Source organism: Ornithorhynchus anatinus, chromosome 18, assembly GCF_004115215.2.
Source record: "Ornithorhynchus anatinus isolate Pmale09 chromosome 18, mOrnAna1.pri.v4, whole genome shotgun sequence".
NCBI lineage: Eukaryota > Metazoa > Chordata > Mammalia > Monotremata > Ornithorhynchidae > Ornithorhynchus > Ornithorhynchus anatinus.
In genome coordinates this window covers 12,657,707-12,670,791 of record NC_041745.1, presented here as the reverse complement: position 1 = coordinate 12,670,791, position 13,085 = coordinate 12,657,707, and the positions used below count along the sequence as shown (strand labels likewise).

Genomic DNA, 13,085 nt, shown 5'->3' with positions numbered 1-13,085 from the left:
ATGGTATTTGTTAAGCGTTTACTCTGTGCCAGGCACTGTACTAAGCGCTGGGATGGATACGACCAAATTGGGTTGGACACAGCCCTGTCCCATGTGGGGCTCTCAGTTTCAATCCCCTCAGATAACTGAGGCACAGAGAAGTAAAGTGACTCGCCCAGGGTCATACTGCCGACAAGCGGCAGGGCCGGGATTAGAACCCGAGACCTTCTGATTCCCAGGCCCGTGCTAAGGCAAGGTTGGAACAAGGAGACGAGTCTAGGTCCAGGAACGTCTGCAAGCGACTGAATACCAGCCCACCCAGCCCCTTCCCGAACCTCCCACCCTCCCCGGCGGAGAACTTGGAGGTGGCTTACGGAGAACTCGGGGCCCACCCCGGCCTCCCAAGGGCCGGGGCTCCAGAAGTGGGGGCGTCCTCCAGTCTCCCGGGAGAGGGCATGCAGAAACGCGCTGGCCTCGGGGTCGCTGCAGCAGAAGGCGATGGTGTGGATGGGGATCGGGGGGAGGAGCCGGGCTTGGGCCAGGATCGTTTCGGGAGGCTAACGTTCGGAGACAAAGGAGAGAAGATGACGGATGCAGTTTTGGGCAACACGCTGTGGACCCCCTTACCCTCGGACCACCGTGGGGAGCATGTCTACCAACACTGTTAGATCACAGTAATAATAATGTTCCTTCATTCGTATTTATTGAGCACTGACTGCGTACTAAGCGTTTGGGAGACTGTTAGCTGGTTGTGGGCAGGGACTGTCACTGTTTATTGTCGTGTGGCTCTTTGCCAAGCCCTCAGTACGGGGCTTTGCGCCCAGTAAGAGCTTAATAAATATGATTGAATAAATACAATATAACAATAGACAGACACATTCCCGGCCCACAACGGGCTCGTGGTATTTGTTAAACGCTTACAATGTGCCAGGGCCCGGAACTGTTCCAAGTGCTGAGGTTAGATACAAGCTAATCAGGATGGACACAGTCCCTGTCCCAGATGGAGCTCACAGTCTCAATCCCCATTTTACAGATGAGTTGACTGAGGCACAGAGAAGTGAATTGACTCGCCCGAGGTCACCCAGTAGGTATGTGGCGGAGCTGGGAGGAGAACCCAGATCCTTCTGATGCCCAGGCCCGAGTTCTATCCACTGGGCCATGCCGCTTCTCTAACAGCTTAGTACAGTGCTCTGCACACGGTAGGCACTGATTGATTGATATTGGCAGCACGGTATCGAGCAGCGGAACTGAGTGGAAAGAGCACGGGCCCGTGAGTCAGAAAGCCTTAGTTCTAATCCCGGCTTCACCACGTTTCTGCTGGGTGACCCTGGGCGTGTCACTTAACTTCTCCGTGCCTCGGTTTCCTCGTCTTTAAAAATGGCTCAAAACCTGTTCTCCCTCCTACACAGACCGTGAAGCCCATATGGGACCCGATCATCTTCCAGTTGCCCCAGCACTCAGTACGGTGCTTGACATTTAGTAAGCGCTGAACGAATACCTCAGTTACGGTTTCCTCAAGCGGCCGCTTCAGTGGACCAACCATTAAGGGGAAGCAAACTGTGGGGGAGGGCTGAGGGAGAGGATGGCAGCTATTAAGTTTAGAGGTTGGCAGTCCCACCCCCTGGCAGCTCCACTGCATCACCAAAAGACCAGTACCGATGAGAACCCCAAAACAAGCCAATAATAGTGCCATCCGTTAAGCACTTCTGATGCGCCGGGCACTGTAATAATAATGATGACATTTGTTAAGCGCTTACTATGTGCAAAGCACTGTTTTAAGCGCTGGGGGAGATACAGGGTAATCAGGTTGGCCCACGTGGGGCTCACAGTCTTAATCTCCATTTTCCAGATGAGGTCACGGAGGCCCAGAGAAGTTGAGTGACTCTCCCAGAGTCACACGGCTGACAGAGTGAGGACGAGAACCCACGACCTCCGACTCCCAAGCCCGTGCTCTTTCCACTGAGCCACGCCGCTTCTCACCAAGCGCTGGGGTAGATGCAAGCAAATCGGGTTGGACGCAGTCCCCGTCCCACACGGGGCTCACAGTCTCAATCCCAATTTTAGAGGTGAGATCACTGAGGCCCAGAGGAGTGAAGGTCCCACAACAGACAAGTGGCAGGGGTGGGATTAGAACCCAGGTCCTTCTGCCTCCCAGGCCCGTGCTCTTTCCGCGAGGCCACGATGGGAGAAAGAGTCAAGATCTCTTCCCTTCTCGTTCCAAGGCCCTCAGCGGCGGGATGAATATTTCGGCCCAACCGTCCAGTGGCCCCGGGGGGGGGGCCGGAGGGCCGAGGACACATTTTTCCTGCCGAGGACGGTCACGGACCTCCATCGCCTCCGTGAACCCGGCGTGGGCGGGGCATGCCTGTCTTTATTGCTCTATTGTACTTTCCGAGCCCTTAGGACAGTGCTCCGCGCGGAGTAAGTGCTCGAAAATACGATCGAAGGGATGAATACCTGATCCGGCCTCCCATCGCTCAGGAGGTAGATGGCCTGAACGTCTCCATCGGCTACGGCGATCTGGAGGGCTCTCAGTGTGTTGGTAGAACTTCCCACCTAAAAACACGAAGAAGAGCAGAATGAAGAACAGACTGTCCCGTTGGGCTAGATTACTCTGTTGCATTGTTCTCTCCCAGGTGAATAATAAGAGTAATTATTATACTTATTAAGTACCTACAATATGTGCCAAGCACTGCTCTAAGCGCTGGGGTAGGTACACGTTAATCAGATTGGACACAACGCCTGTCCCACTGGGGCTCACAGTCTTAATCCCCGTTCTACACCATGCTGTTACGTCTACTACTAATAATAATATTGGTATTTGTTAAGCGCCTATTATGTGCAGAGCACCGTTCTAAGCGCTGGGGGAGGTACAGGGTGATCAGGTCGTCCCACGTGAGGCTCACGGTTGATCCCCATTTTCCAGATGAGGTCACTGAGGCACAGAGAAGTGAAGCGACTCGCCCACAGTCACACGGCTGACAAGCGGCAGAGCCGGCAGTCGAACCCGTGACCTCCGACTCCGAAGCCCGGGCGCTTTCCACTGAGCCACGCTGCTTCCCTCTACTAATAATGGTAGAGAAGCAGAATGGAGAAGCGAAGCGGCTAATGGAGAGGAGAAGCGGCGTGGCTTAGGGGCAAGAACCCGGGCTCGGGAGTCAGAGGTCGTGGGTTCTAATCCCGGCTCCTCCACGTCAGCTGGGTGACCTCGGGCAAGTCACGTTGCCTCATCTGTAAAATGGGGATGAAGACTGGGAGCCCCAAGTGGGACAAACTGATTACCTTGTGTCTACCGCAGTGCTCAGAACAGTGCTTGGCACATAATAAGGGCTTAACAAATACCATTATTATTATTATTATGATCACTAATATTATCATCATTCCTGCTATTACTGCTGCTATATTAGTATTACTACTATTTTTCTACTACTATTATTATTAGTCCTCGGGTGAGGGATGTTGCTGAACGGTGAAAAGAAGTGAAACCCCTCCTGAGTCCCCGGTGTCCTATTCCATCACCTGTGTGGGTCACCACCAGGCGTTCAGGGGAGAGAAAAGGGCGTTCGATTAATCCGTCGGTGGTATTTATTGAGCGCTTCCTGTATGCTTGTCCTGCCTTATGCCGTCGAGTCATCCCCGACCCACAGCGGCGGCGTGGACACATCTCTCTCAGAACGCCCCGCCTCCATCAGCAGTCTCTCTGATCCAGAGAGTTTTCTCGGTAAAAATCCGGAAGTGGTTTACCGTCGCCTCCCTCCGCGCGGTCAACTTGAGTCCCCGCCCTCGACTCTCTCCCGTCCCGCCGCTGGCCGGCACAGGTGAGTTTTGACTTGTAGCGGATGGCCTTCCCCTCGCTAGCCACGGCCCAAGCTAGGAACGGAATGGAATGGACAGGCCTCTGCTTGACTCTCCCTCCCGTCGTAGACCGGTAGAGGACTGGAAACTCTCCAGGTGCGACCCTGAGAGGGGTTCCCGTAGGCAGAGCTGTACTAGTAGTTTGACAGAGTACAATAAAACGGATGTTAGATGTGATCCCTGCCCACAAGAAGCTTACAGTCTACAGGGGGAGACGACCGTTAAAATAGATCAGGGATCGGGGAGATAGCAGAACGGTAGAGTACTCTCGGCCCCACAGCTCTCTGGCACCAACCGTAGCCTCTTCTTACCTCCAGGGCTCTGACCCAGGACCGGGCCTGCCTCAGGTTCCTTTCGTTCACTTCCGCAAGTCTGTCCTGCCACGCCTCAGCTCGACCGTCGAACTTCACAAAGTTGAATTTCCTTTTGTGCCTCAGCTGCTCCTGTAAGAGATGATGCTCGTTCAGATCTGAAAAAATATTCAGTCCTTCTCACCCCACTCCTCAAGGACCTTTCGTGGCTGCCCATCCACCTCTGCGACAAACGGATTCTCTTTGCCACTGGTTTTTACGCACTCAGTCACCTTGCTCCCTCCTACTTCACCTCTCTGATTTTCTACCACAGCCCAGCCCACACCTTTCACTCTTTCTAATGCCAACCTGTTCACCGTACCTCGATTTCACCTCCCTCGCTGCCGACCCCTCTCCTACGTCCTGCCTCAGGCCTGGATCTCCCTCGCTCTTCATCTGACAGACGTTCCGTCCCCTCACCTTCAAAGGTTTATTAAAATCACATTCCCTACTCCCCGTCCCTTCTGTGTTGCCCCATAGCGCTGAAGAACAGAACCATAATTTACGTTTTTATATAAATGTCCATCTCCGCCTCTAGACTGTAAACTTGTTGAGGCATATTTACCAACTCTGCATCTTGTAGTCTCCCAAGAGTGGAACAGTGGCCTGCACACAGGAAACCCTCAGTAAATTGTCTTGTCTTATGCTGCCGAGTCGCCCCCGACCCATAGCGGCTCCATGGGCGCGTCTCTCCCAGAGCGCCCCGCCTCCATCTGCGGTCGTTCCGGTAGTGTATCCGTAGAGTTTTCTTGGTAAAAATCCGGAAGTGGTTTCCCATTGCCTCCTTTCACGCAGTAAACTTGGGTCTCCGCCCTCGACTCTCTCCCCTGCCGCTGCTGCCCGGCATGGGTGAGCTTTGACCTGTAGTGGATTGCCTTCCACTCGCTAGCCATTGCCCAAGCTAGGAATGGAACGGACAGGCCTCTCCTTGACTCTCCCTCCCGTAGCCGAGACTGGTAGAGGACTGGAAACTCTCCAGGTGCCATCCTCAGACAGGACCTCAATAAATGCCATTAGATTGACTGATTAGAAAACACTCCTCCAGAAGGAGTTGGGACAAAGGGTCAAATGGATATCTGGATTTCTGGGACTTTGATAGTAACTGTCAGTAATGGAAAACTGGTCCCGATTTGCTATTTTGCCCAAGAGGAGCTCTGGAGGACGGCCATGGGCGGACCAAGCCGCTCCCAGCCATTGTGGAGTGTGGGATACAGGATTCAATCCATCCATCCATCAATTAATCATATTTACTGAGCGCTTATTGTGTGCGGAGTCAATCAATTATATTTATGGGGTGCTTACTGTGTGCTTACTGTACTAAATATTGTACTAAGTACTGTACTTATTGTACTAAGCTCTTGGGAGAGTACAGTAAAACAACATAGCAGATGCATTCCTTGCCCACAACAACCTTACCATCTAGAAGGGGCGACGGACATTAATATAAATAAATAAATTACGGTTAGGTACATGAGTTGATACTGAGAGTGGGTGTTGAACAGAGGGAGCAAATCGGGGTGACGCAGAAGGAAGTGGAAGAAAAGAAAAAGAGGAGATGTGCCTTCAGTAAGGCTTTGAAGGCAGGGAGAGGCATTGTCCGTCGGATATGAGGAGGGAGGTCACTCCAAGCCGGGAATCGATTCTGGGCGAGAGGTCGGCACTGAGATAGACAAGATCGAGGTACAGTGAGTAAACTGCCATTAGAGTGAAGTGTTTGGGATGGGTTGTAGGAGGAGAGTAGTGACGTGAGGTAAGAGGGGGGCAAGGTGATTGACTGCTTTAAAGTCGGTGGTGAGGAGTGTCTGTTTGATGCGGAGGTGGATGGACAACCACTGGAGTTTCTTGAGGAGTGGGGAAACGTGGACTCGACATTTTTGTAGAAAAATGATCCATTCAGCAGAGTGAAGTATGGACTGGAGTGGGGAGAGACAGGAGGCAGGGAGGTCAGCAGGGAGGCTGATGCCATATTCAAGGCAGGATCGGATAAGTGATTGGATTAACCTGGTAGCGGTTTGGATGGAGAGGAAGAGGTGGATTTTAGCGATGTTGTGAAGGTGGAACCGACAGGATTTAGTGATGGATTGACTGTGTGGGTTGAATGAGAGAGAGGAGTCGAGGATAATGCCAAGGTTATGGGTTTGATTGACATCAGCCCTACCCCCCCACAGGTTTTCTGGACCCACAGCCCCTCAGCCCCTTCCACCAGACATCCTTTCCTTTCCTGTTCAACACAGAGGGAGGAAGAGGGGGCTCTGCACACCTTCTGTTCACATTTTTAAACTGTTCCTATTTTTAAGTAGTAATTTCTACTAGGCCTACGGACTCAGCTCAGATATACAAATGATCTATCTATGTATCTATCTATGTATCTATCTATGTATCTATCTATGTATCTATGTATCTATCTATCTGTGTCTATCTATCTATCTCTATCTACCTCTATACTCTATTGAATGTGTCCATTATCCTCTCCCAAGCGCTTAGTACAGTGCTCTGCACACCTTAAGCGCTCAGACAATAAATACGACTGACTGACCGACTCTATAGAGAGATTGAAATGTAAAGCTTGGCAGGGATAGAGATAGAAATACGTGGCTATATCACAGCACGGCCTGTTGGATAGGGCTTGGGGCTGGGAGTCGAAAGGACCCGGGTTCTAATTCCGCCTCCTCAATAAATACGATTGGATGAATGAATGACTGAATGAAAGACGAAGGGGAAATCCGAGAAGCAGCATGGCTTAGTGGAAGAGAACTTAGTGGAAAGTTCTAATCCCAGCTCCGCCACTTGTCTGCTGTGTGACCTTGGGCAAGCCACTTCACTTCTCTGTGCCTCAGTTGCCTCATCTGTAAAAATGGGGATCAAGACTGTGAGCCCCCACGTGAGACAACCTGATTACTCTGTATCTACTCCAGCGCTTAGAACAATGCTTCGCATATAGAAAACACTTAACGAATACCATAATTATTTTTATTATTATGTCACAATGGAATTAATCAATCAGTGGTATTTATTGAGCACCTACTTTATAGAGAGCACTGTACTAAGTGCTCTGAAATGTGAAAAGATGCCACGTGTCTGGTATCACTAAGTGAAATCCTCCAGGCTGAAGTGCACCCCTCTAAACTTTAAGCTCCACGTGGACAGCAAATTTTTCTGGTATATTGTTATATTGTACTCTCCCAAGCGCTTAGTACAGTGCTCTGCACACAGTAAGCGCTCAATAAATACGACCGGTTGACTGACCGACCCCAGTTCAACTGTGCCATAGCATGAGGAACAGAATGGCTCAGGGGAATGGGTACGGGATTGGGGGTCAGAAGACCTGGGTTCTAATCCTGGCTCCGTCACTTGCCTGACTTTCAGCAATCACTTAACTGTGACTCAGTTTCTGCATCTGTAAATGGGGATTCAGTACCTGTTCCCCCACCCCCTTAGGTAGTGAGCCCCATGTGGAACAGGGAGTGCGCCTGACCTGATTGTCCTTTATCTCCTTCGCACAAAGTAAGATCTTAACAAAACTCACAATTAAAACATCATATTCAATTGAGAAATGTCGGGAGGGGGTCTCGCAGTCTTTGGAGTCCCTGGGTTCTCGGTCTCAGTGTCCCACCTCAAGCTGACGCTCACTCTGCGTGCAGAAAGGCCTCTCCTCCCGGGTTCTGCGAATGGCTCTGGGCTCCAAAAACCCCAAGGATTTTGGCTAAGCAGCGTGGCTCAGTGGAAAGAGCACGGGCTTCGGAGTCAGGGGTCATGGGTTCGAATCCCGGCTCTGCCACTTGTCAGCTGTGTGACTGTGGGCAAGTCACTTCACTTCTCTGGGCCTCAGTTACCTCGTCTGTAAAATGGGGATTAAGACTGTGAGCCCCACGTGGGACAACCTGACTCCCCTGTGTCCACCCCAGCGCTTAGAACAGTGCTCTGCACCTAGTAAGCGCTTAACAAATACCAACATTATCATTATTATTATTATTAAGTTTCACTGAAGGGAAGGCTGTGTTTCCCACGCCCCAGGGCGGATTCATCTCACCTGCATGAGCTGAAAGATTTTCTCCTTCACCAAGGCCAGTTTGTCCTTCATTGAGCGCGACGTGTCGATGAGGAGGCAGACGTGATCCTCGAGCACCGTCCCGAACACAGCCCGACTCCCCCGCTGCAGCCATTTCATCCTGTCTCGGCCAGAGGGAACAGAGTTCTCGGCGAGGGGTTTGGGAGGGATGATCTCCTCCCCCGAGTGAGGATGGAAGTAGCAACCGGGGCCGAGGGAGAGGAAGCAGAGGGCCGGGACTCAGGGTGACCCCCAGTTTCCCCCAGGGTCCCCATGCCCTGGAGAGCAGGGGTGATGGGGCAGGGACTTCATAATAATAATTACGATATTTGTTAAGCGCTCCCTATGTGCCGGGCACTGTGCTAAACTCTGGAGTGGATACAAGCGGATCGGGTTGGACCCAGTCCCTGTCCCATATTAATTCATTCGATGGTATTTATTGAGTGTTTAATGTGGGCAGAGCATAGTACTAAGCGCTTGGGAAGTACAATTGGGCAACAGAGGGAGATAATCCCTGCCCACAGCGGGCTCACAGTCTAGAAGCGGGGAGACAGACATCGAAACAAGGAAACAGGCATCAATAGCATCGATATAAATAAATAGAATTATAGATCTATACACACGTCATTAATAAAATACATAGAATTATAAATATGTACATATATACACAAGTGCTGTGGGGAGGGGAGTAGAGCAGAGGAAGCGAGGTAGAGCAGAGCGGAGGGCTCACAGTCTCAATTCCCAGTTTACAGATGAGGTCGCCGAGGCCCAGGGAAGTGAAGTGACTGGCCCAAGGTCACCCAGCAGACACATGGCGGTGCCGGGATTAGAACCCACAACCTCCTGACTCCCAGGCTCGTGCTCTGTCCGCCACACCCTGCTGCTTCTCTTGGCCACGCTGCTTCTCTATAGGTTAAACACTTTCTTTTTATGTGGAATTTGTTAAGCGCTTATTCTGTGCCAAGCACTGTACTAAACGCTCGGGTGGTTACAGGTTCATCAGGTTGGAGAGAGTCCCTGTCCCACATGGGGCTCACAATCTAAGCCTTCTCACCGTGGGGCAACCTTAACCAGCCTCTCCCACTCTCCTCAGCACCGGAAACTCTGCAACGCTGTGACAATCACCCCTTCGCTGAGGTTCTGCCTTCCCGAAAACAGGCCTCTCCTGGGAGAAAGGGATACCAATGTGCCCTGGCAACATTTTCCACCCGCCTTCTCCAGGGTGCAGCCAACGTGAGCCTCAGAAATGTTGCCTTCATTCATTCAGCCGTATTTATTGAGCGCTTAACTCTGTGCAGAGCACCGTACTAAGCGGTTGGCACCGTGCGCTGGAGGAAACCGACTGACCTTCGGTCAATGTGCTCCAGGGCCAGACCCATCCTTTCTTCATAGGCCTTGCACTTCTCGGCCGTGATGTAGACGTGGACCAGGGAGCCGTCCTTCCAGGGAACGTGCACAAACCTCTCACAGTATTTCGCGTGGACGATTTTCTTGTGGGTCAACTAAAAGGATAAGGGATGAATTATTAGAGAATAAAAAGCACCCCTCAACTTCTCCAAACCTGTACCTCCGATTCGCACGTTTCCACGGCTATACACGGGTCTGGCCGACGCTTCACGGGGTCTGATCCGGCCCCCCGTCCTCCCGCGAGTGAATGACTAACCCACCCAAGAACAGAGACTCCATCGCATCTAGGAGAGGTCATTCCAGTGCGCTATTCCCTTTGGCGGGAAGTCCCTCTTCACGGCCAACTGAAGTCTTACTTGCTGCCCAGCGAATCCAGGCAAAAGGAGCCTTGAGATGTTGGGAGCCCCAGGGAAGAAGCAGCTTCCACGTGCCTTCGTCAATTCCCTTTTGTCGGGCCCTCCTATTGCGGAGTGAGCCAAGGGTGTCGTGTCGCTGGGAGCATATGGTGGATCACGTTTTGAGCTGCATTTGGGGTTCATTGTCCCTCAAGGAAAGCTTCCACGAGCCCCCCAACCCTGCTCTCCCCTGAGCCCATTCCTCCTGTGTTCTTGCTGCTGCAGCTGGCTACGGACCCCTACTCAGAATCCTCTGCAGCAGTGTGATCCGGTGAAAAGAGCGAGGCCTGAGAGTCACAGGACCTGGATTCTAATCCCGCCCTGTCAGTTGCCTGCCGTGTGACCTGGGGAAAGTCCCTTAACTTCCCTGGACCTTAGTTTCCTCATCTCTAAAATGGGGTGTGACCTGGGGAAAGTCATTTAACTTCACCGGGCCTCAGTTTCCTCATCTGTAAAATGGGGATTCAGTACCTGTTCTCCCCCTCCCTTAGACTTCGAGTACCTGCACGGGACAGAGATTGTCCTTGATTATCCTGCTGCCAGCTAGTACAGTGTTTGCCACATAGAAAGTGTTAGAAAATACCATAATTATTATTATCATTACTATCAATCAACCATATTTATTGAGTTCTTACCTTTTGCAAAGCACTGTACTGAGCACTTGGGAAGAATTAAATATAACAGACTGTGAGCTCGCTGTGGGTAGGGAATGTGTCTGATGATATAGTGTACTGTCCCAAGAGTTTAGAATAGTGCTTTGCACACAGTAAATACTCACTTTTATTATCGCCCCCCCCCCCCCACTTTTCCCACCTTTCCTCAGCTCCCCCTCCCCTCCGCATCGCTCCGACTCGCTCCTTTTCCTCCAACCTCCTCTCCCTGCCCCACAGCACTTGTGTATAAATGTACATTTCCGTAACTCTATATTGATGCCTGTTTACTTGTTTTGATGTGTATATACCTAGAATTCTGTTTACATTCATGCCTGTTGACTTGATTTGATGTCTGTCTCCTCACTCCTATGCCGTAAACCCAGTGTGACCAGGGATTGGCCCTCCTTATGGCTGAATTCTGCTTTCCCAGCACTTAGTACAGTGTTCTGCACACAGTAAACACTCAAATATGATCGAATGCATGAATGTGATAAACAAATGGAGCTGGTAAGCATGTTCCCTTTCCACAATGCGCTTACATTCCAATGATGATAACAATAATAAATCTTACTATTATTATTATTCAGCAACCAGGAATCCCCTGCACAAGGGTTGACGATCTGTCTCAGTGCCTGAGGTGCTCGCCAGCCTGATGGAGTGGCTCTGTCTGCTTTGCTTTCCGTTTTAGCTCCTGCACTCCCAGACCCACGGCCCCCCCAGCGTTCTCCCGGACAAGTCCCCCCGACTCACCGCATCAGTCCGCACGGAGGGGTCTTCGGGCTTGACTTTTATATCCACCACTCCATCTGCGTGTCGGAAGGTGCAGTCAACAAGGGCGTCGTAGAAGGTCAGCTTCTGGGCTTTCAAGCCGTATTTTTGCAGCCATTCTAAGGAACTCATGCACTCTTCTTCCACTGGCTCAGTTGCTCTTTGATCAGCTGTGGTTCCTGATTGGATAAGAAAAACTTGAGTCACCCGGCAGCATCCTCAGATGATCACTCGTATTTATTGAGCGCTTACTGTGTGCAGAGTGCTGTACTAAGCGCTTGGGAATATAACAATATAACAGACACTTTCTCTGCCCACAGTGAGCTTGCAGTCTAGGGGGGAGAATGACATTAATATAAAGATATGGACGTAGTGCTGTGGGGCCGGGAGAGGAGATGAATAAGGGGAGCAAGTCAAGGTGACGCAGAAGAGAATGGAAGAAAAAGGTGAAGGAGGCTTTGTCAGGGAAGGCCTCTTGGAGGAAGTGCGTCTTCTTGAGAAAGGCTTTGAAGGGGTACAGGGAGAGGAGGATATGGGCGACGGGTCGGCGTGAGATAAACGAGATTGAGAAACAGTGAGAAGGTTAGTATTAGAAGAGCGAAGAGTGCGGGCTGGGTTGTAGTAGGAGAGCGGAGAGGTGAAATAGGAGGGGGCAAAGCGATTGACTGCTTTAAAGCCAATGGTGAGGAGTTTCTGTTTGATGCGGAGATGAATGGCCAACTACTGGAGGTTCTTGAGGAGAGGGGAAACGTGGCCTGAACGTCTTTGTAGAAAAATGACTCGGGCAGGAGAGTGAAGCATGGACTGGAGTGGGGAGAGACAGGAGGCGGGGAGGTCTGCAAGGAGGCCGATACAATAATCAAGGCAGGTTAGGATAAGTGATTGGATTAATGTGGCCGCGGTTTGGATGGAGAGGAAAGGGTGGAAGTTAGCCATGTTGCGACGGTCTCGCCCACAGGATTTAGTAAGGGATTGAATGAGCGGGTTGAATGAGAGAGAGGAGTCGAGGAAAACTCCAAGGTTCCGGGCTTGTGAGACGCAGAAGGATGGTGGTGCTGTCTACAGTGATGGGAAAGTCACGGGGAGGTCCGGGTGTGGTCGGTAAGGTAAGTTCTGTTTTAGACATGTTTAGTTTGAGGTGATGGAAGGACATTCAACTAGACATGTCTTGAAGGCAGGAGGAAATGCAAGACTGCAGAGAGGGCGAGAGATCAAGGCTGGGGATGATGATTTGAGTATCATCATTCGTACAGTGCTCTGCACACAGTAAGCACTCAATAAATACGATTGATTTGGAGTTCATTCATTGTCTGTTCTCCCATCCGTGTGGAATATGGACTGCCCAAGCCGATTTATGTGTATCCTCTCCGGAGTTTAGTACAGTTCATGGCACACAGTAAGCACTTAAATACCAGAATTATTATTATTGTTATTCGTATTACTTCTGTCTGGGACTCCCATTTTCCCCACAGCAGCCCACTGAGGGTCACAGAATTTCCTCCTCCTCAACCTCACAAGGAAAAATTGACCCCTCTTCCTATTTACAAGTTGAAGAGCAGACATTTTCTTCGCTCTCATTTCCAGGTAAGGGTGATGGGTGCTGTGCCCGATGCTCTAAGCCTCTCCGTTC

At 51.0% G+C, this 13,085-nt stretch overlaps 1 protein-coding gene across 5 annotated transcripts in view; it reads right to left on the bottom strand.

Moving 5' to 3' along the window:
• VWA3B (von Willebrand factor A domain containing 3B) overlaps positions 1-13,085 on the bottom strand; it is a 53,433-nt gene that overhangs the window by 24,195 nt on the left and 16,153 nt on the right. For all 5 annotated transcript variants that reach the window (XM_029082984.2, XM_029082985.2, XM_029082988.2 and 2 more), the window contains exons 9-14: positions 11,438-11,634; positions 9,580-9,734; positions 8,215-8,353; positions 4,146-4,277; positions 2,437-2,535; positions 354-536 (exon numbers count right to left, since the gene is read on the bottom strand). In XM_029082984.2, the coding sequence (XP_028938817.2) occupies positions 354-536; positions 2,437-2,535; positions 4,146-4,277; positions 8,215-8,353; positions 9,580-9,734; positions 11,438-11,634 (905 nt within the window). The remainder of the gene's footprint in view (positions 1-353; positions 537-2,436; positions 2,536-4,145; positions 4,278-8,214; positions 8,354-9,579; positions 9,735-11,437; positions 11,635-13,085) is intronic.